A 23,644-nucleotide genomic window follows, 5' to 3' on the forward strand; every position below is an offset into this window, starting at 1 on the left:
TTGATATGTGTTTTTGTGTTTTGGGTAATTTTTGTGGAGATTTAATACTTATTGAATAAAATAAATTTTCTATGCACCAGTGTTCCCAGACTTGTGGTTCAGGAGTGAGACAGAGATACTTGGTGTGTAAAAGAGTTGATTATCGTGGAAACACTATCGCCACTAGAGATAAATATTGCAAGAAGTCTGCTCGTCCCAAAGTACCCACGGAGGAGTCCTGTAAACTGATGGTCTGTTCTCACAAAGTCGTCCACCGACCAAAGTGGAAGGTCTCGCCCTGGTCACAGGTTCGTCTTGATATTGACTGGCATATTCTTACTTATTATTCTACTGCTGTTTTTAAAAGCTATTGCTTTGAATTTGGAATAGTTGGTAATTTTCTTTAATTCTGTTGAATATAAGAGTGAGGTCCTAAAATAATCATTTACAAAGAAATTTGTATTACATCATAATGTAAATTATTTCAAAGGATGCAATAATCATCAGCTTACAAAGGAAGGGGTGTAGGTTAACCCTTCGCAGATTGCAGTGTCTCAGAGCCAGCATAAACATTATTTATATTGTTGGAATTTGATGATAATAATAGAAAATGAAAGTAGATTTTATTATACACCCATCAATGTTTTGTTTTTTGATACTGTTGTTTTCACAGAATGAGATCCAATTTTCTGGATCACCACACTGGTTTTCTGATTCCATATCAGTATCTTCTGAAACTGATGATGTCACAATGCATCACCGCAACGTTTTTGTGGAAAATATTGACCGCATCACAAACAAAACTCTGTATACAAAATATAATTTCACTGTATGTTTGTGTTTTAAATAATTTGGATTACATTTATTATCTGATTAATGTGGATTCTTGAAAAATATATAGAAGGGGATATGATATATTTATCATTACTACAGTAACTTGATTTGAAGAATTGGTTCATGTCTCGTGGACAGGCGTGGATCATCAGATCAAACTCGATGTTTCGTGTCTCGTGTGATTTAATGATCAGCGCCTGTCAACTTGACGTGATCCGACTCTTTGGATTGAGTTACTATATATATATATATATATATAGTGGGATAAATCTCCGATATAATCTTCTAGAGTGCTCGACGTGGCCTCACAGAGCTACATAAATTGATAAAAATCAATTTATATATATATATATAAAGGATTCTTGTTAAAATCCTTAGACAATCTTTGGTAAGAAATTTCTCCATTTTCTGATTTTTCTACAATTGAAGGGAAATGTTTACCTGTGAAAGGAGAATTATTAATTTTTGTCGTAAAGTGATAAGTTCCATTTTCTGGTAGATGTAGTAAAATAACTGTCTGTGATAACTACTTGTATTTCTTTTTTATTGTAAATGATGTACTTTTATAGTGTTCTGCATCTTGTGGAGAGGGTCAGAAGAGTCGAGATATAAAGTGTGTGGATGATACTGGCCAGCAAACACTAGGATGTGACCTTGTTAAACGTCCCACTACCTCACAGCTGTGTAGCAATGGAGCTTGTCCTGCTAATAGCAGCGGTAGGGTATTAGTTATGTATTTAACTTCATGATAATACTCTTAGAAGTAGAATTATTACAAAACAGTGTATGCCATCATAAAAAAACACAACCCAAAACAATGGCTTCTGCAATCTTGTTTCACAGTTACAAAGTTGAGCAATATTGATCAGACCAAAATGGAGAAAATAACTGTAAAATATTCACCACTGTATTTCACAATTTATAAGTGGTAAGCTGGTTTGTGGCAACTAATTTTTGTGACCGAGATAAGACTTTAAGAAATACGAGAGACATTAAAGCCAGAAATATTTGTGACAACGAGGTTCACAGCAACATCACAAAAATTTCTCGAACATGAATAAAAGTTGGTTCATATTACTTCCTTTAGATTTTCTATAATATGATTTTATCATTGGGCCATCGTTAACAGACAGGTGGCATTCCATTCCAACTTGTATTTATTTTGGCCCAATTCATTGTCCTTTAATAGAGCATTTTACATGTAGTTTTAGATCAATCATCCTGTGATAAAATGGTCTGTTTCAGCATTATAATTTGAATGGTTTTTCTGTCTTAGAAAGCTTCAACATAAGCTTGCGTATAGTGAACTTCTCTAAGCAGTGTCATTGAGTGATTGAATCTTTGTTGTAGACACAGACTGCTTCGACAGGTACACGTGGTGCCATCTTGTTCCTGAGCATAAAGTTTGTGACCATGAATTCTATGGTTCTCACTGTTGTTTATCATGCAAAACGCACCGGTGACCGCCGCTGCCGAAGGAACGTGCGACGAAGCATCCTACTGTGATAAAACCTGTCCGTATATTGTTCCCACGGTGACCAGAGTTTTCTTCAACAAGGAAGTTATTCCAGAAACTGCAAAGTGAATCACGGTTTTTATTACAGTTCAGATGTTTTTTTCATTAATGGAAGTTGTAGATAATCTTCTGTTGTGGATAACTGGAAATAGTGAGTGCAAATGGAATGTGATGACAAGAAAGACAATCGTGTTATACATTTTACTGTTGTATTTCCTGGTGCCAGTGGAGGTTATAAATACATGAATTAGACCACTGTAATGTATTTCAAAGATTATGTGATGCATAAGCATTCCACAAGTACAGTTATTCAGCAATACATGCGTATACTAAGTTCTTCCATGCAATTTTGCCAGCCATTCATCAAGACTTTGCAATAAATATCCTCAATTATACAACAGATCCATGTAATTCCAATCCAGAAGTTTTATGAGTTATTCCATTGCTGTCATTCCCTCTTCATTTCTACAGATCATTCCATATTGTCTAACAACACACGATTTATTTATATTCTTGATTATACTAAATATACATATCATAGCTATTTTTTGTGAAGATTTCTTTACCAGATTGTCCATTGTTACAGCTCTTAACTGTACATAGCAGTTTTCTTACATCAGTGTCAAATTTTGTACATGTATATGTGTTTTGGCATTTTGAAAAAGAAGTCATGACATGTGTATTGTCATCTTTCATTTTACAAGGATTTGTTATTAAACTGTTGAATTGTGAGTGCTTTAAATTTGAATAATGCAGCATTATATTACATGGTCCTGTTAAGTTTTGTGTATACAGTGATTTTATTTATTTGTATTGGGCTAGATGAACTGTACGTTTATGTACAATGATAGGCCCCCTACTTTGTTTTTGATTCTTACATTTTGTATTTGCATTTTGCAGTTCAATTTATTCCAAGTATATTCTTTTTATTCCATAATGAACACACACTATGTAGAGCTGCATATACCTTTAAAACTCAAATTTGAAAATTTACCTGCGTAACCTGAATTTTTCTTTCATAACTTAGCTATGGTAAAATAATTTTACAGGGCATGCATATTGTATATGTAATAATGAGAATATTGATAATGATATCAATACAAATATGTTGAATAAATCCCCATCATTTGTTGGGTGTTTTGATTGGCATTTGAAAGAAATATTCAGCATTCATGTGTTTGTAATTTTAAAAAGACTACATGTACGTATTCTGTCCTGACAATGAATGTCAGTATCCCCTGTTACAAGCAGAGCATCAGAGATGCTTTATTCAGAATTGTTATGTTTTATGCATGTATTATGTATTTTGATCTCACTTTATGAACATTTTAAAGATTTTGAAATGTGAATAAACCAGCTTTATTGCTTCCTGTTTAGTCTTTAGGTTTATTGCTTCGTGTTTTGTCTTTAGGTTTATTGCCTCGTGTTTTGTCTTTAGGTTTATTGCCTCGTGTTTTGTCTTTAGGTTTATGGAGCACTTCATTATTTGATTTTTATTGTGTAATTATTCAGGAAAGTCAAATAAGGGAACAATGTCAATTTCAAAAGAAATATAAGAGAAAAGATTCAGTGAATATAAATATGGAACAATAACATAAGGAAAGGGTCAACCATATGATATTTTAGTATGTAAATCTAGTTTTAAAAAAAAAGAAACTCTCTCTCTCTCTCTCTCTCTGTGTATATATATATATATATATATATATATATATATATATGTATGTATGTATGTATGTATGTAAAACTCCAAAACATTGCTATATTTTGAATTAACATTTCATCTCTGCTGATATTCAATTAGATAGATGCACCACTAACAATTTCGATTATTTTTAGAGACCAGACAATTTCCCTCATTCTGGAAAAAGATATATATGTATCCCTATTTACAAAGGTCGTTCCAAACCTAGAAACATCTCTAAAACCTACAGACCCATAGTTCCAAACCTAGAAACACCTCCAAAACTTACAGACCCATAGTTCCAAACCTAGAAACACCTCTAAAACCCACAGACCAATAGTTCCAAACCTAGAAACACCTATAAAACCTACAGACCCATAGTTCCAAACCTAGAAACACCTATAAAACCTACAGACCCATAGTTCTAAACCTAGAAACACCTCTAAAACCTACAGACCCATAGTTCCAAACCTAGAAACACCTCCAAAACTTACAGACCCATAGTTCCAAACCTAGAAACATCTCTAAAACCTACAGACCCATAGTTCCAAACCTAGAAACACCTCCAAAACTTACAGACCCATAGTTCCAAACCTAGAAACACCTCTAAAACCCACAGACCAATAGTTCCAAACCTAGAAACACCTATAAAACCTACAGACCCATAGTTCCAAACCTAGAAACACCTCTAAAACCTACACACCCATAGTTCTTCCGTCTCTACCCATGATCTTACAAGTGGTTTGGGCGCTCGCTTTGCAACCGCGAGGTTCCATATTTGACAGCCTATCCCGGCGGCCGCGTTAAACGTAATACTTTTACATAGTGACTGTTCCTTGGTTTTGAACATATTTCATTGTACATATATGATATACAAAAGGATCAGAAACAAGTTCAAATAACTTACGAGTTCTTCTCCTTAAAAATATAACAATATATTATTGTAGAAAATTAATGTACAAAAAATATAAATTGAACATCAATTGATTCTTTTTGTTTCATGAATAAACGACTGAACATAAGAAAAAACACACTTGTTTAACTCAGAAGATAATGCATTATTACCCCAAAGTAGAAGGTGGACATCGATAATAACTAGATCATTTAAACTCAGCAAATTATCCATTAACTTATATCTAGCATTTGAATATTTACTGCAAATAAAGAAGAAATGATAAGCGTCTTCTTTCATACCACAAGATAATAACGGAGAATCAACAATATTGCGTCTATATAGATCGTAATTCAAAATACAGGTGTGTCTAAGTTTGGTATGAATTATATTCAGAAAACGAGTACCATTGGAAAAATATGCCGGTGGTTTGGGATTGTTGATATTTTTGGAGCTAACACTTTTACGAAATTGCTCAGCTGAAGTAGCTTGTCTTGATTCTATATCAAGTGAATTCCATTTTGATAAAGCATCAGGTACAAATGATTTCTTATAAAGTTCAAGTCGGCATGTTGGTATTTTATAATTGTCTCCATAACGGAGATCGTACTTGGATGTATTATTTATTTTTCTTGGGATCGTTTCTTGTAGATACTCAGGAACATCATTATTATGAACTCTGAACATGGTAACGAATTTAACGGTTGTTCGTCTAAAAGACAAAGGCTCTAAGCCAGTTTCTAAATATAAAGAATCTCTAGATGCTAATATAGGAAGGCCAGTAATTATTCGCGCTGCACATAGTTGGACCTTTTCTAACAAATCACTATCATATGCATTACAACCATACCAAACCACTGAGGCATATTCTAAAGCTGGTCTAATGAAAGTAGTGTACATTTTTAATAGAGTGTTTCTTCCTTAAGTAAATTTTTAGCTTTTTAAGAAGTCCTAAATTTTTGTAAGCCTTACTGTTATTGTATTTATATAATGTGACCAACCCAAATCACGTGAAATCAACAACCCTAAATGTTTGTGCACTGGCACATATTCCAACTGACAATTTTGAAAAAATAATTAGGAGGATCAATATCCTTATTCAATGTAAAAAATACAGCTTTTGTTTTAGAGGGGTTAAATTTTAACAACCATTGTTTAGACCATTCATCTAGAACACGAATTGAAGATCATGATTCAACGTAAATTCAATTTCATGTAAGTTCTTAGATGACTGTTCCTTCGCCAAGTATCCTGTATTGGAAGAGGAAGACAAGAGTTTATCGGACAGAGCATACGTTTCATAGTCAGCATGTACGGGAGTGTATTTGTGCCACATTGCCATTTTTTATTCTTCACACTTTAATCTGTAAAATTTATACTTTAATCTGTAAAATTTACACTTTGATATTTAAAGTTTACACATTCATCTATAAAATTGTTATATTTTAATTTGTAAATTCTACACTTTAATTTGTAATATTTACACACATGTAAATTTTACTTTCGAACATAAGTAAGAATTATTAAATTTCTATGACTTTAAAAGGAATAAATCAGAAAATATTGACTTTTAAAAGTCTTTTACTCAACCAAGTTATTTGGTTTCTCACTTATTGAAAAGCAATCTGACAAATTTCAATTGAATATGTAGTTTTAAAAAAATTATAGACATTTATGACATCACCTGAAGGTACAAAATGGAAGATTATTTCTAAGAATTTAGTTACATGTGACCATGTACCGCTATATGCACTGAAATGTATGGGGCGCTAAATCAACGATGACTTATATAATTAAGATTTAATTGAAGACATGTTCATTTAATGTGCTAATGGATTTGGCCTTCCCCCAAAATATTACATCTTTATCCATTATAAACTATAATTCATTCAATTCAATGTGCACATGAATTCATTAGATGCAAGCAACAATTTAATTCAGTTATTGAGAGCAACATTTCAATTAATGCGTGCAACAACTGAGTTAATTGTATTTTCAAATTTCAAATTTGAATTCCTACAGAAATTGATAAAATATGCTGATGTGCAGAGCCACACTTGATGCTCTTGTGTATTTTCAAAACTCAAACTTCATGAACCTGATAGATAATTATCTTCAAACCCATTAACCTGTTTTTGTGGCTGGCTATCATTAGTTACATCCTTTATTCCTTCAAGTAGCTGGCTACTTCTCAACCCACTGGGAACTCGCCCCTCACAAAGTTACCCCACCTAAAAACCAACCCACCCCAAATATATCTTTTCTCACTTTATAAAGGTCGTTACATGTACTAATAGCTGGTTAATACAATTGTAGTAGCTACTTTTCCCATTCTGAGTTGTCCTCCTTTGTTAGCTGACCCGTTTTTTTATATTCCTATTATGCAGAATTTATTTAAAAACTTCTACGTGAGAAGGAATAATCTCTTGCGGTGGCCTTTAATTCGACATGTAGATATATCGACGACGTTTAATCTATTTTAAAACAATAATAATTTTCATTAATTTGTCCATTCGATATATCCCTGTGAACTCGACATAAAATACACCAGAGAGTCGTCCACTTCTGCGTTATACTTAAATACTATATTAAAAGTAGATATTAACGGCCAACTCACAATTCAACTTTATGAGAAACGGGATGATTTCAGCTTCTTCATCGCCAACTTCCCATATTTATGTAGCAATATTCCATTATCACCTGGATATGGTGCTTATATCTCTCAACTGATTCGATACCCAAGAGCTTGTTCTGCGTATGATCATTTTTTTTTTAATCAAGGCAGGCTACTGACAAACAAGTTGATGGTGTAGGGGTTTCAACAGCCTCGTTTAAAGTCATCATTTTGCCAATTCTATGGTCGTTATAACGATCTAGATTGCAAATACAACCTGTTATTGGATCAAATGCTGTCTGACGTGTTTCATACCGATTGTTAAGCCGTTCTTGGCACACTAAATTTGACTACGGATAACTTCGTTTACCTGATCAAGATATAAGGTTCACGGCGGCTGTGTCCGGTCCACAGCTGATGCTTACTCCTCCTATGCACCTGATCCCACCTCTGGTGTGTCCAGGGGTCCGTGTTTGCCAAACTATCTGTTTTGTTATGCGTATAGGAGTTATGAGATTGATTGTTCGTTATCTTCACCTTTCACACAGTAGATGACAGTGATATGATTTACTTGTTGTTTGAAAGAATATTGGATTCGTTATCTTCGCCTTTGATATTACAAATGGTACTAGTATTTTCAAGTCTTGTGTAACATTGATCAATATTTCCTAATTTACACTCTCAAAGAATGTAACAAGGAGCGCATTTCAAAATTTTATTTTTCACAAATGTATCCACCATGGTAAGAGCCATTGTCGCAGTACATGTCATGGAATGCGTAGCGCTCTCCTGCGTAAAAGATCATGCAGTCTTGTGGAGATCTGTCACTTCCGTCAGGTTGTCCGCCACCAAACGCATGGTACGTCATCTTAATCATTTTTCCATTCCTGATCCACCTCCAATCTCCTCCTGGTATCCTCCTGTTTATGTTCCTCCCACCGACGTAGAATTGGAGACCTGAAATAAGCAAGTTTAGTCTTCGTTTGATTTCAATATAATAGTATAAATTATTACATATATCGAACAAAATTGGACAATGTAGACTCGTGGGTGAAACATCCTTTCATTGTAGATGACAGTGATATAATATTCTTGCTGTTTGAAAAAAAATATTGGATTTCTACTGTAGGCCAACTCTTACTGAGGAAAACATCTTTTATTTTAGATTTGAATATGATTTCCCAAATTGTATAGCCATGTTATCTTCAGAATTTCAGAATATATATATATATATATATATATATATATATATAGAGAGAGAGAGAGAGAGAGAGAGAGAGAGTTTGGGGCTCTCTTTTGATGAGATGTTCTGTGCAACTCATGTTACTCTGTCTTTCTTGGGATCAACACAAGCTAGGGCAAATTGAGTGTTACAGCCTTTCTTTATAATGATCTCTTCGATTTGAAATCATTCCAACAGATTTTTTAAAAGTCTTTCAAAATTTTCACAAACTATAACACGGTCTCAACTACCAACCTGTTAAAGGTCCGGAAAAAGAAATTCCTGTGCGAGGGTATCCATGATAGTGATTATGAAGCTCTAAAGAGCCATATTGAGCGATCTCCTACTCGCTCTAGACGCTTCAAACGTAGGAAAACTATCACAACCAACGACAAAAACACAACTGATATAAGCCCGCATTTGAATGTTTGCAGTGTCACTTTCTCAGATTCTGAGACATTTCTTTCCAAGGCCCTTAAAGTTTGCTCTACTCCACATGAAGTCAATGATCAACAAATAATAGAGGACAATAAAACATTTTTCGCCGACTGCGGCTTAAGGGACATTTTTTCCGCAAGGACTCCAAAGATAACAGTGTCAGTCAACACCAAGATGTAATTGATGTTTTAGAGAAGCACCTCTGTACATACCGAAAACACTTGAGAACCACTTTACGGCAAAAGTGGAGCTTTGGAGTCTTACATTGATGCAGCTGAGGAGGAAATCGAAAAAATTCTTTCAAAGACATATTTTACCCTCAACAAAAAGAAAAATTGACATTACGAATATTAAAAAATCAGGATAATGTCATTAAAAAGGCAGATTGATTGATTGATTGGATATTGTTTAACGTCCCTCTCAAGAATATTTCACTCATATGGAGAAGTCACCACTGCCGCATCTTCGCTAGCCAAGGGTGACGCTCCACGGTGGAGCTAGCGAAGATGCCACTGGCGGTGAAGGGCTGCAAAATTTAGGCCTATGCTCGGCGCTTATGGCCATTGAGCAGGAAGGGATACAAAGGTTCTATTGTTGTTATGGACAAAGACAAGTACTTAACAGAGGCTCATTAACAGCGAACAGGACGAAAGCTTTTACAAAGTTATCGTCTGACCCCACCAAAGAGTTCTATACCAATATCACCGCAACCCTCAACAAATCGTACAACAAAAATTAGATCGTTAACAATGTTTTGGGAGCGTTTTTTCCTAACGACTGTACACCAGGAAAATGTTTTTTACTGTTGAAAATCCACGAAGAAGGCATGCCAGGCCGTCCTATAGTCAGTACCATTGGACATTGCATGGAGAAAATCTCTGAATTCATTGATTTCCATCTCCGTCAGTGTGTAGAAGATTTACCGTCATACTTAAAGGACACGACTAATTACATTAATAAACGCCCTTCCTTGAGACATGTCTATGACGTTATTTCATTTTACACTAACATTCATTTGATGAGGGTATTGAGGCTTGTACACAGGTATGGAACAATAGGGTAATTCAATGTCCTTCAACTGAATCCCTCATTCAGGTTTTTATACATGTCCTCAAATTTAATAACCTCATGATCAACGGTGAACACTACCTGCAAATTAGTGGGACAGATATGGAAACAAAAATGACACCACCCTATGCCAACATCTTTATGGGGAGACTGAAAAGTAGAATCCTACAATATAGGACAATTGATCAAAGTCGTGTTGTCTAACCTGGGAAATAAATGGAGGTCTCCGAAAAACTATCTTTAAAAAATCCAAGACAACGACTAACATTTAAAAATCATCAACAATGCAACTTTACGTCGGTGCAAATCTCAGTTTTCATATTACAATATTTACGTTTCCAAACTTTATATCTTCGACATCTTTACCAGTTCAAATGATAGCCATTTCCTCAGGAATGTGAACAATGTGCATAATCAATGATAAAAATAGTATGACTATTCTAACGGCTGCGGATAAGCTGACAGAAATGAAAGTAAACTGTAAACATTATAAATGAATAACATTTTTAACACACCTGAGGGTATGAACGGCAACGATTCATGCATACATGCTTTTCATCAGCGCTACCGTGTAGAATGACCCGTCGTTCCCGGCACCGCGTGAGTATTCAACAGAACACATCCTCCCTCCTAAGAGGTATATTTTCTTTACCAAACAAATATTCCCTGAACGTCATGTATCAATACATGAGTGAATCTAAATGGGTCGTAAAATGCCATGGAAATAAAACAATTTAGAGTTCCGAAGATTGACAAAGAATTCTTTTGAAGATTTACTAGTAATAGACTGACGTCTTCTTCAGTCCACGGCATTTAATGATAAAATTTAATCACAAATGTACAGAACATCAAGAATTTAAAAATAATTAGAAATCTTTAAGAACAGATAAGGATAAAACATGTTTGACTTAATCGTTTTTCTAAAAATGTTAAACTTTTACCATTGTGAATTTGACATTACCTGAATTCATCCTCTTCAATTTCTGTTTCATCAACATCGCTTCCTCTAGTGTTTCGAAGTTAGCCAGATACGCCCCCATACGGCTACAGCGAGCCTGAACAAGGAAGTAAGATATAAACAGAAGGACCATGCAAGTTTAATCCAAAAAATGGAGATTTACCGGCAGGAACAATAAATAAATAAATGAGAAAACGCGCCTGATTGAATTTTGGAGATTGATAGAAATATAACTTACAAATGCTTCGTCTGCGGAAACTTTGTCTCTGCTGATGTAATAACAGTTTGTCTCATAAATATGAAACGGAGGCTTGCATTTGTCAGCTATAAATGAAACAAAGCAACACAATTTAGCACTTGAACTTGCTGTAGAATCGTCATTAGTTGAGGTGACTTCTTTTTCGCTAATATTGATAACCTCAGCAAGTTTATAGCTTAACTAATTAGAAACCTTCCAAGTATGAACCAATCCAAGAATTTATGTCCTAATCCAAGAAGAAACGAAAACAATCTCACAAACAATCACTGAAGATTAATAGATTGATATATCATACAGTTTCAGTATCACAAACGTTGCACATCTCGATAGATATTTGATAATCTTGTAATTAGTCTTCAATTCTTCCCCCAAAGTGCCGTTGGGTATTTCCGTTTCATTCTATTCAGGTATAAGCTATTACAAAATGTCATGACTATAAATCTAAAATAACAAATTGAAACCTGACATAATATATAGCACAATGCAGTTATAACAGTTAAAGAATGAATAACTGTATGAATAACATGACATATGATGATATAATAACCTATGGATAACCACGAAACCTTAAATAAGCTTATTTCCAATGGGACTCCTATCTTGCTATAGTATAATACATATGCTTAAACAGAAGAAGAAGAAAAAAATTAAACTTACGTGACTAGCAATTGGAATTTGATTAATATTTGCATAGTGCGTTGAAAACTTTCAAGCTTCAGACATATTTTTATGATAGAATTCTAAAATTTCTTTTAAAAAAATATTGCCAAAATTGGACAAGTTATCTTATCATATCTCTTGCCTTGCTCGCTAAAAAGGACTTCACAGCTTTTATTTGACGTCAACAACAAATCGCCTTTATTATATCGCCAATTGATATTAAATTGTGATACATAAGGAGTTGTTTTCATCGAGTTGGATCGAAATTTTAATTTTGTGTCACAGATCAAAAATGAAAGCCCCCCTGCATCAATTGATAATTAATGTGGTGTGATTTAGTACTTCAAGTTGGAGATTTACTGAACTGAATTATTTTTCAAAATCATTGATCAATATAGGCAATGACTATGCAAATACTTTCAATTTCATTAACACTACTGTGGAATCATTAGAATTCGTGGTGGCTCAATTTTCGTGGAATTCGTGGGTACCCCTCGCCCACGAATTTACATCCTCAACGAATGAAGAATCATAATTACATTCCAGAGTTATCTTTCTAACAAATATATTAAATCTGCGAAATTACATCCCCACGAACCTGTAAAAATTCAGCAAAACACGAAAATTGGCCCACACCAATTTAAATGAATCTACAGTATTATAGCGAAGAACAAATTATCTCGTTACTGGTTAAATAGATACGACTAACATGGTAAATGATGTAAAATAAAACAATTAAAAGAAAATAATAACAATGGATGGATAATGAAAAGTGAATATAATATAAGATGATATGGATAAGGCCAATTCAACTTAATTAGTATATTATCATCCAGGGTCAACAAAACGTATGGGGCGGGTGGGAGGATTTTATTTTTTAATTCTTATTTTCTGAGAAAAATATTAAAGACATGATTTTTTTTTCAACAGATGCGCATCATTTAATGCCAGGTGTATATTAATCTATGCTATTTTCACAGACATCATTCCAGGTTAAGCTTTAATTTCAAACAGAAATATACCTAACTTCTTCAAGATTTACGCCTGTAAGAACGTGAGAAATTAAGAAAATCATATTGATCTATTTTCTTCACGTGGCTTTTCACGTTGCTATACCGGAAATGTAAACAAGAAGTGTAAATACCAGAGTCGGACATGATAATATTCCGGAAATCGCAAGTTTCACAAAATAAAAAAAATTGGGGGGGGGGGCAATTTTTGAAGGGCGGGCGAGATGATAATCTATCAATTAAGTTGAATTGGCCTAATATAAGATGGTATATCTAGTACTAAATGTGCTTTTCACCGTGAAGTGATGAAGATGACGAGGTTGTAGTGGCTAAATCTGATAGAATCGGTGAGAAGCTGTAACAAATCAGAGCTCAATATCACAGATCAGAATTATAGATAAGTTATATCTATGAAGGAAAAGTTTTAAAGATAATACAAGGAATAAGAGATGGTTTGAATGCGCAATTATGAATTAAAATACTTTAAAAGATAAACATTATATATCAAGATTATACTTTTAAAGTAAATAATGCAATTTCAAAAGTAACTTCAAAAAGGGTAACCATTAGACGGTCTTTCCACGTCTTGCCTTTACAAATGTTAGGAAGAAGGTTAGTCACCTAGTTAGGAGAACTAGTACACAGAGTCGTAAATAATCAATAATCACAGCAGTTACGTTTTAAACGAATCCAAATAGAGGAGGACTTCCCCGAGTTCTTCCCCGTTCAATATGATTTAATTCTATTTCGTATATGAAGGTTTATGTAACTTTACCAATATATCTGTATAAAAAGATTTCTTTTTAAGATATTTTGATAAAACATGTTCTTCCCATCGATTTCAATGTAAGATTTAAAGTGAAATCATTCCAACAATAATCAAAATTTTGAAATTTCCTGTAGTGAATTATTTTTTTATTAATACACTCTTCAAAATGATACCATGATTACCAAAAATCCCACAAGCGATTTATTAACGGTAAAAGATGATCGTTTAATATCTTAGATAAGTCTAAACGAGACCTTTTTGGGGCAAGCTTTCTTATGATTGAATTATCAATACTGATACAGTAAATGCCACTCACCTTTCTTATCCGAACAGGCCAGTACAATTGTAGCACACAACCAACACAAAAAATAAAGCCCGATGGTCATCTTGAACATCCGTCTGATCTAGGTTGGGAATGACATCTGCGACCAGTTATATTTATAAGTAAAATTCAACACAACAGATTAAGTTACATTGCGTTTACTCCGCGTGATGGCACGTAAATAATTCATTATCTTGGCTTACAAAACTATATATTCCTTGTAACTACAACAGGTTTTTTCCCCCATTTATCATATGAAACTTCCCTCTATTAAAAGACAACACTCTCTTTAGGTCCCAAAGAAAATGTTCCTTACATATTCCTCCCAAATTCAGTAATTTCCACCTTCAAAAGTCGTTCTAGTTCAAGTTTTGATAAAATAAAATCAGAAATGTACGGAAGCACGTTTAAGTCTATCAAAATATATTTCTACTTTGAATTAACGAATTTCAGAATTCTTTATTTCCATTTTAATTTCTTATATCAAACTTTAAAATTCCTAAATGACTTTCCATAGAAATGTTCACATTCTATAATAAATTTTGAATAAAAATGTGATAGCCTGTCTTGCGAGAAACAATTGATTTTTTTTTAATTTACAAAGACTGATGTCCTGGTTAAAACTAAAAACGATTGAAAGCTGCACTCTGAAGACTTCATATGATAAATACGCAATAAAATGTATTGTAAATATGACAGGATAACCATGACTTTGTTGGACGTTTTCGTGGAATACGAATATTGAAGTCAGCTGTGTGTAGGAAATAATACAGCAGGGGTTAACAAATTTTCATAGTCAACGTTTGTTATATCGTATCAGATATGGTCCGATATGATTTTGACACATAAATATACATTAAAACAAAAGTATGTACCATCTATCCTTCTGTGTTCAGTAAACCAGAAGTGATAAAAGAATTAAATAGGTTACTTGAGGAATATGGTTTGGTTCCAGCCGACAAAGCTTGTAACATTTTACTTGTTTGTAAGGCTCATTATTACAACTGTATTTTACACGAACTTGGTTTTAATTCCACTTTTGGTAATCGTACTTATACTCCAACTGCCCTTTCAAAAGATGAAATTCCTCAAAACCATGCTTCAGTTTTAAGCACATTTAATATCCCAGTGAATGGGTCGGATAAATATGAATTACCGTAACTATACTGGATTCCTAAACTACATACAAAACCTTACAAATATATATTGCTGGGTCCAGCAAGTTCTCTAACAAGCCCATATCTTTGCTCTTCACGAGAATATTAACAGCTGTGAAGGAGAAACCTCAAACTTACTGTGTCTCTACATATGCCAGAAGTGGTGTAAATCAAATGTGAATTCTAAAAAATTCTAAAGAATTTTAGTAAACTTGAAATCGCAAATTTTTCTCAAATTAACAACATCAAAACGTATGACTTTTCAACACTGTACACGATAAATTAAAGACGAGACTTTTTGACATCATAGACAATTGCTTCTTAAGGAGAAATAGAAAACGGAAATATTCATATCTAGTGATCAGTCATCTAAACAAATTATTTTGTTAAACACCACTCTGATTCCTTGCACAACTACTCTGAAGTTGAAATCAAAAAATATTCTAGAGTTCCTCATTGCCAATATCTTTGGGGTATTTGGTGATCAGGTTTCCCAATAGTCTGAAATTCCTATGGGCACGAATTGTGCTCCTTTGTTAGCTGAACTGTTTTGTATTCATCTGAAGCAAAATTTATTAAAAAAAACTTCTATGTGAGAAGAAAAAATATCCAGTTCTGGCCTTCCATTCGACATTTAGATATATCGACTTCGTTTTATCTTTTAACAATAATAAATTTCATTCATATGTCGTTTCGATATATCCCTGTGAACTCGAAATAAAAGACACCACAGAGTCGTCCACGTTTGCTTCAAACTTAGATATTTTATTGAAAGTAGAGATTAACGGCCTACTATCAACTCACCTTTTTGACAAACGGGATGATTTCGGCTTCTCTATCGTCAACTTACATGTACCACATTCATGTACCAATACTCCATTATCACCTGCATATGGTATTTATATCTCTCAACTGATTCGATAAGCAAGATCTTGTAATGCGTGTGATCAGTTGTTAAATCGAGGCAGGTGAAAAACTAGTTAAAGTTACAAAGATTTCAACAGTCTCGTTTAAAGTTAGCATTCCGCAAATTCTATGATCGGTATTGAGATCTAGCTTGTTAATACAACCCATCAATGGGCCAAATGCCGTGTGACGTGTTTCATACCGATTGTTAGACCGTTCTTGGCACACTAATTTTGACTACGGATTACCCCGTTTACCTGGTCAAGATATATGGCTCACGGCGATTGTATCCGGTCAACAGGGGATGCTTAATCCTCCTAAGCATATGATCCCATCTCTGGTATATCCAGTGGTCCGTGTTTGCACAACTATTTTTTTGTATTCCTTAAAGGAGTTATGAGGATTGATAACTGTTCATTATCTTCACCTTTCATTTAACCATCGAACGAGGATACTTGTCGCTCGATATATGTTAATCTATGAAAATAAACAATAATGAGACAAACCTGGCTGATACGTCGCCCAGTATAAAAAGGGTTCGCTCTGTGGAGTCTTTAAGGGAAACAGGCTCTAACAGAATGGTTGATGTCCTTCGAATTATCCTTAGAGTTATCAAACATTTGTCATATGTACAGTCGCCAAATGTTTATCAAGAGTTCTTGCATGTATTTTAGCTACATAAAATTAAAATCGAACATCATTTTGCGAGGGATGCCTATCGCGAAATTGTGCGATGATAAATTTATCGCGTATATTTAAGAATCTACAGTAGTCAGCTTTAGTATGTATACCCAAATTAAAGATTTTGTACCGGGTATATAACATCAATGTGAAATATACTAATGCCCTCGCTGAATAAGAGCCATGCCGGCCATATTGGAATTTGAATAGGTCCAAAATGTGACAACATTTCCGTGGTTACTCTACGCAAACATCTTTACCAAGTACGGTGACTAGAGATGCAGCCGTGATGGAGAGGAAGTCAATTAATTAAAAGTCATGGTGATTGGTTCCGACTGACCGTATCGAAATTCGAATTTCTCAAGCACGTAGTATTACGGAACCTGCCCCTTTTTTAACAACGTACATTTTCCGTTATAGGAGTTATTGGTGTTTAGTTTGTTTAGTTTAGGTCTATTTGCGTTTGCAGAATTGTCAGACAATGTGAAGTCAAGCCGGCTGCCAACCCACCCCGCACATTTGAAAACAATATTACATGCTTTTAATCTCCAAAAAGTAAGAGTATTTCTGCAGGGCCTGTATTATGAACATTAGCACAAACTATGATGACTGGTTATGCAGCCATTCTTGAGGAGATAACAATGTCATTCTTGTCATCAATGTCTTTACAGAAGCCACCGACAGGTCTACGTCACGTGATGGCAATGACCCACATTGACATTCGGCTGGTTGTGCTAAAATGGAATCATTATAAAGTATTCCTTTCTAGTCATCTGCAGCATTGTCATAATATTACTGAAAAATATTAGAAAGACAGTGAAAGCGCTAAGGTAGTTAAAATTTTATATTAAAGTTTTGTCAAGTATTGGGACATTGTAATGTTCAGAGTATTAGCAAAAAAATTATTTTAAAAGAAAAACAATTCCGCGGAATTTCACCACTTTAATCCCTATTTCTGTGCACCTTCACGGGGAATTCCACCAGTGCTAGTAAACATGTATATATCTTTAAAAACTGTCAAAGTTGTCGATTACTATCCATTATTGAATTATCCGCTTTCTTTGACTGTACCTGTATAGTTGTGTCCAAGAAAAAATCAATATAGCTTTGATAAAAGACCACTAGCCAGGTAGAACATGTTAGATCAACAAATTGTTAATAATAATATCTATTGTAAAAGTAAAAGCCTTTTAACCGAAAATTCAATGCTTTGCATTACAGTACAATTAAGTCAAAAGCTCCGATGGTGCAATCAGAAAGATCTTAAATACTCATCAACAAGCTAGGTAAAATTGTTTGTCATTTCAAGTGTAGAAAACTCCAAAACATTGTTATATTTTTAATTAACATTTCATCTCTGCTGATATTCAAATAGATAGATGCATCACTAACAATTTCGATGATTTTTAGAGACCAGACAATTTCCCTCATTCTGGAAAAAGATATAAATGTATCCCTATCTACAAAGGGCGTTCCAAACCTAGAAACACCTCTAAAACCTACAGACCCATAGTTCCAAACCTAGAAACACCTCTAAAACCTACAGACCCATAGTTCCAAACCTAGAAACACCTCTAAAACCTACAGACCCATAGTTCCAAACCTAGAAACACCTCTAAAACCTACACACCCATAGTTCTTCCGTCTCTACCCATGATCTTACAAGTGGTTTGGGCGCTCGCTTTGCAACCACGAGGTTCCATATTTGACAGTCTATCCCGGCGGCCGCGTTAAAATTGATACTTTTACATATATAGTGACTGTTCCTTCGCCAAGTGTCCTGTATTGGAAAAGGAAGACAAGAGTGTATCGGACAGAGCACATATGTCATAGTAAGCAAGCACGGAAGTGTATTGGTGCCACATTGACATATTTTATTCTTCACACTTTAATCTGTAAAATTTATACTTTAATCTGTAAAATTTGTACTTTGATCTTTAAAGTTTACACAGTCATCTGTAAAATTGTTAGACTTTAATCTGTAAATTGTACACATATGTAAATTTTATTTTCGATCATAGGACAGTAGATGCTTACTCCTCCAAGGCATCTGATCCCACCTCTGGTATATCCAGGGGTTCGTGTTTGCCCAACTCTCTGGTTTGTGTTGCTTATAGGAGTTATGAGATTGATCACTGTTCGTAATCTTTGCCTTTCATAAGTAAGAATTATTGAATTTTTAATGGCTTTTAAAAGAATAAATAAGTGGTTAAGTATAGAAAGTATTGACTTTTCAAAGTCTTTTACTAAACCAACTTATTTTGTTTGTCACCTATTAAAAAACATTGACAAATTTCAATTGAATATGTAGTTTTGATAAAACATTTTGCAGACGTTTATGACATCACCTGATGGTACAAATTGAAAAAAACAATATTTCTTAGAATTTATTTGCATGTGGCTATGAACCGGTATATGCAATGAAATGTATCGAGCGCTAAATCAACAATGACTTAAATAATTAAGATTTAATTGATTACGGCATTTGAAGACATGTTCATTTAATGTGCGTAACAAACTAATTGATTTGGCCTTCCCCCAAAATATTACATCTTTATCAATTATAAATTATGCGTGCAACAATTGAATTAATGGTGATTTCAAATTTGAATTCTTACAGAAATTGATGAAATATGCTGATATGCAGAGCCGCAGTTGATGCCCTTGTGTATTTTCAAAACTCAAATTTAATGAACTTGATAGATAATTATTTTCAAACCCATTAACCTGTTTTTGTGGCTGGCTATCATTGGTTACAGCCTTTATTCCTTCAAGTAGCTGGCTACTTCTCAACCCATTGGGAACTCGCCCCTCACAAAGTTACCCCACCTAAAACCACCCCACCCCAAATATATCTTTTCTCACTTTATGTAGCTCGTTACATGTAATAGTAGCTGGTTAATACAATTGTAATAGCTAACTTTCCCATTCTGGGCTGTCCTCCTTTGTTAGCTGACCTGTTTTTATATTCCTATAATGCAGAATTTATTTAAAAACTTCTACGTGAGAAGGAATAATCTCTTGCTGTAGCCTTCAATTCGACATTTCGTTATATCGATGACGTTTTGTCTATGAACAATAATAACTTTCATTCATATGTCGATTTGATATATCCCTGTGAGGTCGAAATAAAGGACACCACAGAGTCGTCCACTTATGCTTCATACTTAGATATTTTATTGAAAGTAGACATTAACGGCAAACTGACAACTCAGCTGTATGACAAACGGGATGATTTCAGCTTCTCCATCGTCAACTTCCCATATTTATGTAGCAATATTCCATTATCACCTGCATATGATGTTTATATATCTAAACTGATTTGATACGCAATCGAGACTGTTGAAACCCTTGTACCATCAACTTATTTGTCAGTAGCTTACCTCTAAATCGTTGTTTTAAAATCGAGGTAAGCTACTGACAAACAAGTTGATGGTACAGGGGTTTCAACAGTCTCGATTTAAGTCAGCATTTCGCAAATTCTATGGTCGTTATAACGATCTAGTTCGTCAATACAACCTATCATTGGGTCAAATGCTGTCTGACGTGTTTCATACCGATTGTTAAGCCGTTCTTGGCACACTGATTTTGACTGCGGATAACTCCGTTTACCTGAACAGGATATAGGGCTCACGGCGGGTATGACCGGTCGACAGGGGATGCTTACTCCTCCTAGGCACGTGATCCCACCTCTGGTGTGCCCAGGGGTCCATGTTTGCCCAACTATCTATTTTGTATTGCTTGTAGGAGTTATGAGATTGATCACTGTTCGTTATCTTCACCTTCCATACATGTAGATACATGTATATCGACGTCGTTTTGTCTATTGGCAGTAAGAATGATTTTCATTCTGATGTCGATTCGATATATCCCTGTGAACTCGACCTAAAAGACACTTCTGCTTTGTACTTAAATACTTTATTGAAAGTAGATATTTTTAAACGGCAAACCAACCATTCAACTTTATGATAAACGGGATCATGTTACCTTCCCATCACCATCTTCCCCTATTTATGTAGCAATATTCCATTATCACCTACATATGGTGTTTATATCTCTCAACTGATTCGATACTTAAGAGCTTGTTCTGCGTATGGTCTTTTTTTTTAATCAAGGTAGGCTACTGACAAACAAGTTGATGGTGCAGGGGTTTAACAGCCTCGTTTAAAGTCATATTTTACCAATTTTATGGTCGTTATAACGATATAGTTTGCGAATACAACCTATCATTGCATCAAATGCTGTCTGACCTGTTTCATACCGACTGTAAAGCCGTTCTTGGCACACTGATTTTGACTACGGATAACTTCGTTTACCTGATCAAGATGTAGGGCTCACGGTGAGTGTGCCCGATCCACAGGAGATGCTTACTCCTCCTATGCACCTGATCCCACCTCTGGTATATTCTGGGGTCCGTGTTTGCCCAACTCTCTATTTTGTAATGTTTATAGGAGTTATGAGATTAATTACTGTTCGTTATCTTCACCTTTCATATAGTAGATGACAGTGATACGATTTATTTGCTATTCGTAAGAATCATTGGATTAGTTATCTTCACCTTTTATATTACAGGTGGTACTAGTATTTTCAAGTTTTGTATAACATTGATTAATATTTCCTAATTTTCACTCTCAAGACTGTAACAAGGAGCTCATTTCAAAATTTTATTTTTCACAAATGTATCCACCATGGTGAGAGACATTGTCGCAGTAAATGTTATGGAATGTGTAGCGATTTCCTGCGTAAAAGAACATGCAGTCTTCTGGAGATCTGTCACTTCCGCTAGGTTCTCCGGCACCAAACGCATGATACGTCATCTTCATCATTTTTCCGTTTCTGATCCACCTCCAATCTCCTCCTCCTGGTTTCCTCCTGTTTATGTTTCTCCCACCGACGTAGAAATGGAGACCTGGAATAAGCAAGGATAGTCTTTGTTTGATTACAAAATAATAGTTCAAATTATTACATATATCGAGATAATTGGACAATGCAGACTCGTGGGTGAAACAGCTTTTCATTGTAGATGACAGTGATATAATATTGTTGCTGTTTGAAAAAATCATTGGATTTCTACTGTAGGCCAACTCTTAAAGAGGAAAACACCTTTTATTTTAAATTTGAATATGATTTCCCAAATTTTAAAAATTTGTTAATGAGGATATCTTTAGAATTGCAGAATTGTAGGGAACCTATACTTCATTGAGACGTGGTGGGGATAGGAGTTTTAGACAGCTGTGGGTTCCAGCCTTTCTTTATAATCTCTTGGATTTGAAATCATTCCAATAGATTTTTAAGAAGCCTTTAAAATTGTCACTACCTATAACACGGTTTTAACTACCGACCTGTTAAAGGTCCGGAAAAAGAAATTCCTGTGCAGGGGTATCCATGATAGTGATAATGAAGCTCTAAAGAGCCATATTGAATGATCTCCTACTACCATCAAGAAGACGCGTTCTAGACGCTTCAAACGTAGGAAAACTATCACAACCAACGACAAAAACACAACTGATATATGTCTCCTTTCGAATGTTTGCAGTGTCACTCTCTCGGATTCTGAGACTTCACTTCTTTCCAAGCCCTTAAAGTTTGATCTACTCCACATGAAGTCAATGATCAACAAATAATAGAGGACAATAAAACATTTTTCGCCGACTGCGGCTTAAGGGACATTTTTTCCGCAAGGACTCCAAAGATAACAGTGTCTCTCAACACCAAGATGTAACTGATGTTTTAGAGAAGCCCCTCTATGCAAACCGAAAACATTTGGGAACCACTTTAAGTCAAAATTGGAGCTTTGGAGTCTTACATTGATGCAGTTGAGGTGGAAATCGAAAAAATTCTTTCAAACACAGATTTTACTCTCAACAAAAAAGAAAAATTGACATTGCAAATATTCAAAAATCAGGATAATGTAGTCATTTAAAAAGGCAGACAAAGGTTCTACTGTTGTTGTTATGGACAAAGACAAGTACTTAACAGAGGCTCATCAACAGCGAACAGGACGAAAGCTTTTAAAAAGTTATCGTCCCACCCTACTAAAGAGTTCTCTACTAGTATCACCGCAACCCTCAAGAAAATGTTTTGGGAGCGCTTTGTCTTAACGACTGTAGACCAGGAAAATGTTATTTACTGCCGAAAATCCACGATGAGGCATGCCAGGGCGTCCTATATCCATTGGACATCTCATGGAGAAAATATGAATTAGTTGATTTACATCTCCGTCAGTATGTAGAAGATTTACCATCATACTTGAAGGAGACGACTGATTACATTAATGAATTAATAAAACTCCTTCATCGGGTCTGCCAGACCATACCCTCCTTGCGATATGGATGTGATGTTACTTCACTTTACACTAACATTCCACATGATGAGGGTATCGAGGCTTGTAGAGAGTTTGGAACAATAGGGCAATTCAATGCCCTTCAACGCTTTTTAATAATAATTAAAAAGAATCTATTGTTGTTTCATAGATTGCAAGAAAGCATTTGACACTGCTGATGGAATTAAATTGTGGAAAAATCTCAGCACGTATGGTATTAGAGGTAAATTACTACGCATTATCCGGGTAATGTATCAAAACATGAAATCTATTGGTAAATATGCAGGCATGATGTCAGAATGTTTTAAAAGTAACGTAGGACTATTACAAGGAGAGATGTTATCTCCTATACTTTT

General features: G+C 34.7%; 2 protein-coding genes across 2 annotated transcripts in view; one reads left to right on the plus strand and one right to left on the minus strand.

The window, feature by feature from the left end:
• The window catches only part of LOC125682736 (A disintegrin and metalloproteinase with thrombospondin motifs 18-like), a 37,274-nt gene extending 33,578 nt beyond the window's left edge, over positions 1-3,696 (plus strand). Inside the window, exons 22-24 of the mRNA XM_048923346.2 lie at positions 81-287; positions 1,383-1,530; positions 2,164-3,696. Of these exons, the coding sequence (XP_048779303.2) occupies positions 81-287; positions 1,383-1,530; positions 2,164-2,276 (468 nt within the window). The 3' untranslated portion in view covers positions 2,277-3,696. The remainder of the gene's footprint in view (positions 1-80; positions 288-1,382; positions 1,531-2,163) is intronic.
• A 4,521-nt stretch (positions 3,697-8,217) lies between these two features.
• Positions 8,218-23,644, minus strand: part of LOC125682720 (uncharacterized) — a 29,644-nt gene continuing 14,217 nt past the window's right edge. The window contains exons 4-7 of the mRNA XM_056159436.1: positions 21,699-21,875; positions 11,441-11,526; positions 11,206-11,299; positions 8,218-8,473 (exon numbers count right to left, since the gene is read on the minus strand). Coding sequence (XP_056015411.1) covers positions 8,232-8,473; positions 11,206-11,299; positions 11,441-11,526; positions 21,699-21,875 — 599 coding nt within the window. The 3' untranslated portion in view covers positions 8,218-8,231. The remainder of the gene's footprint in view (positions 8,474-11,205; positions 11,300-11,440; positions 11,527-21,698; positions 21,876-23,644) is intronic.

The sequence above is a fragment of the Ostrea edulis genome, chromosome 1 (genome assembly GCF_947568905.1).
Source record: "Ostrea edulis chromosome 1, xbOstEdul1.1, whole genome shotgun sequence".
Classification (NCBI taxonomy): domain Eukaryota; kingdom Metazoa; phylum Mollusca; class Bivalvia; order Ostreida; family Ostreidae; genus Ostrea; species Ostrea edulis.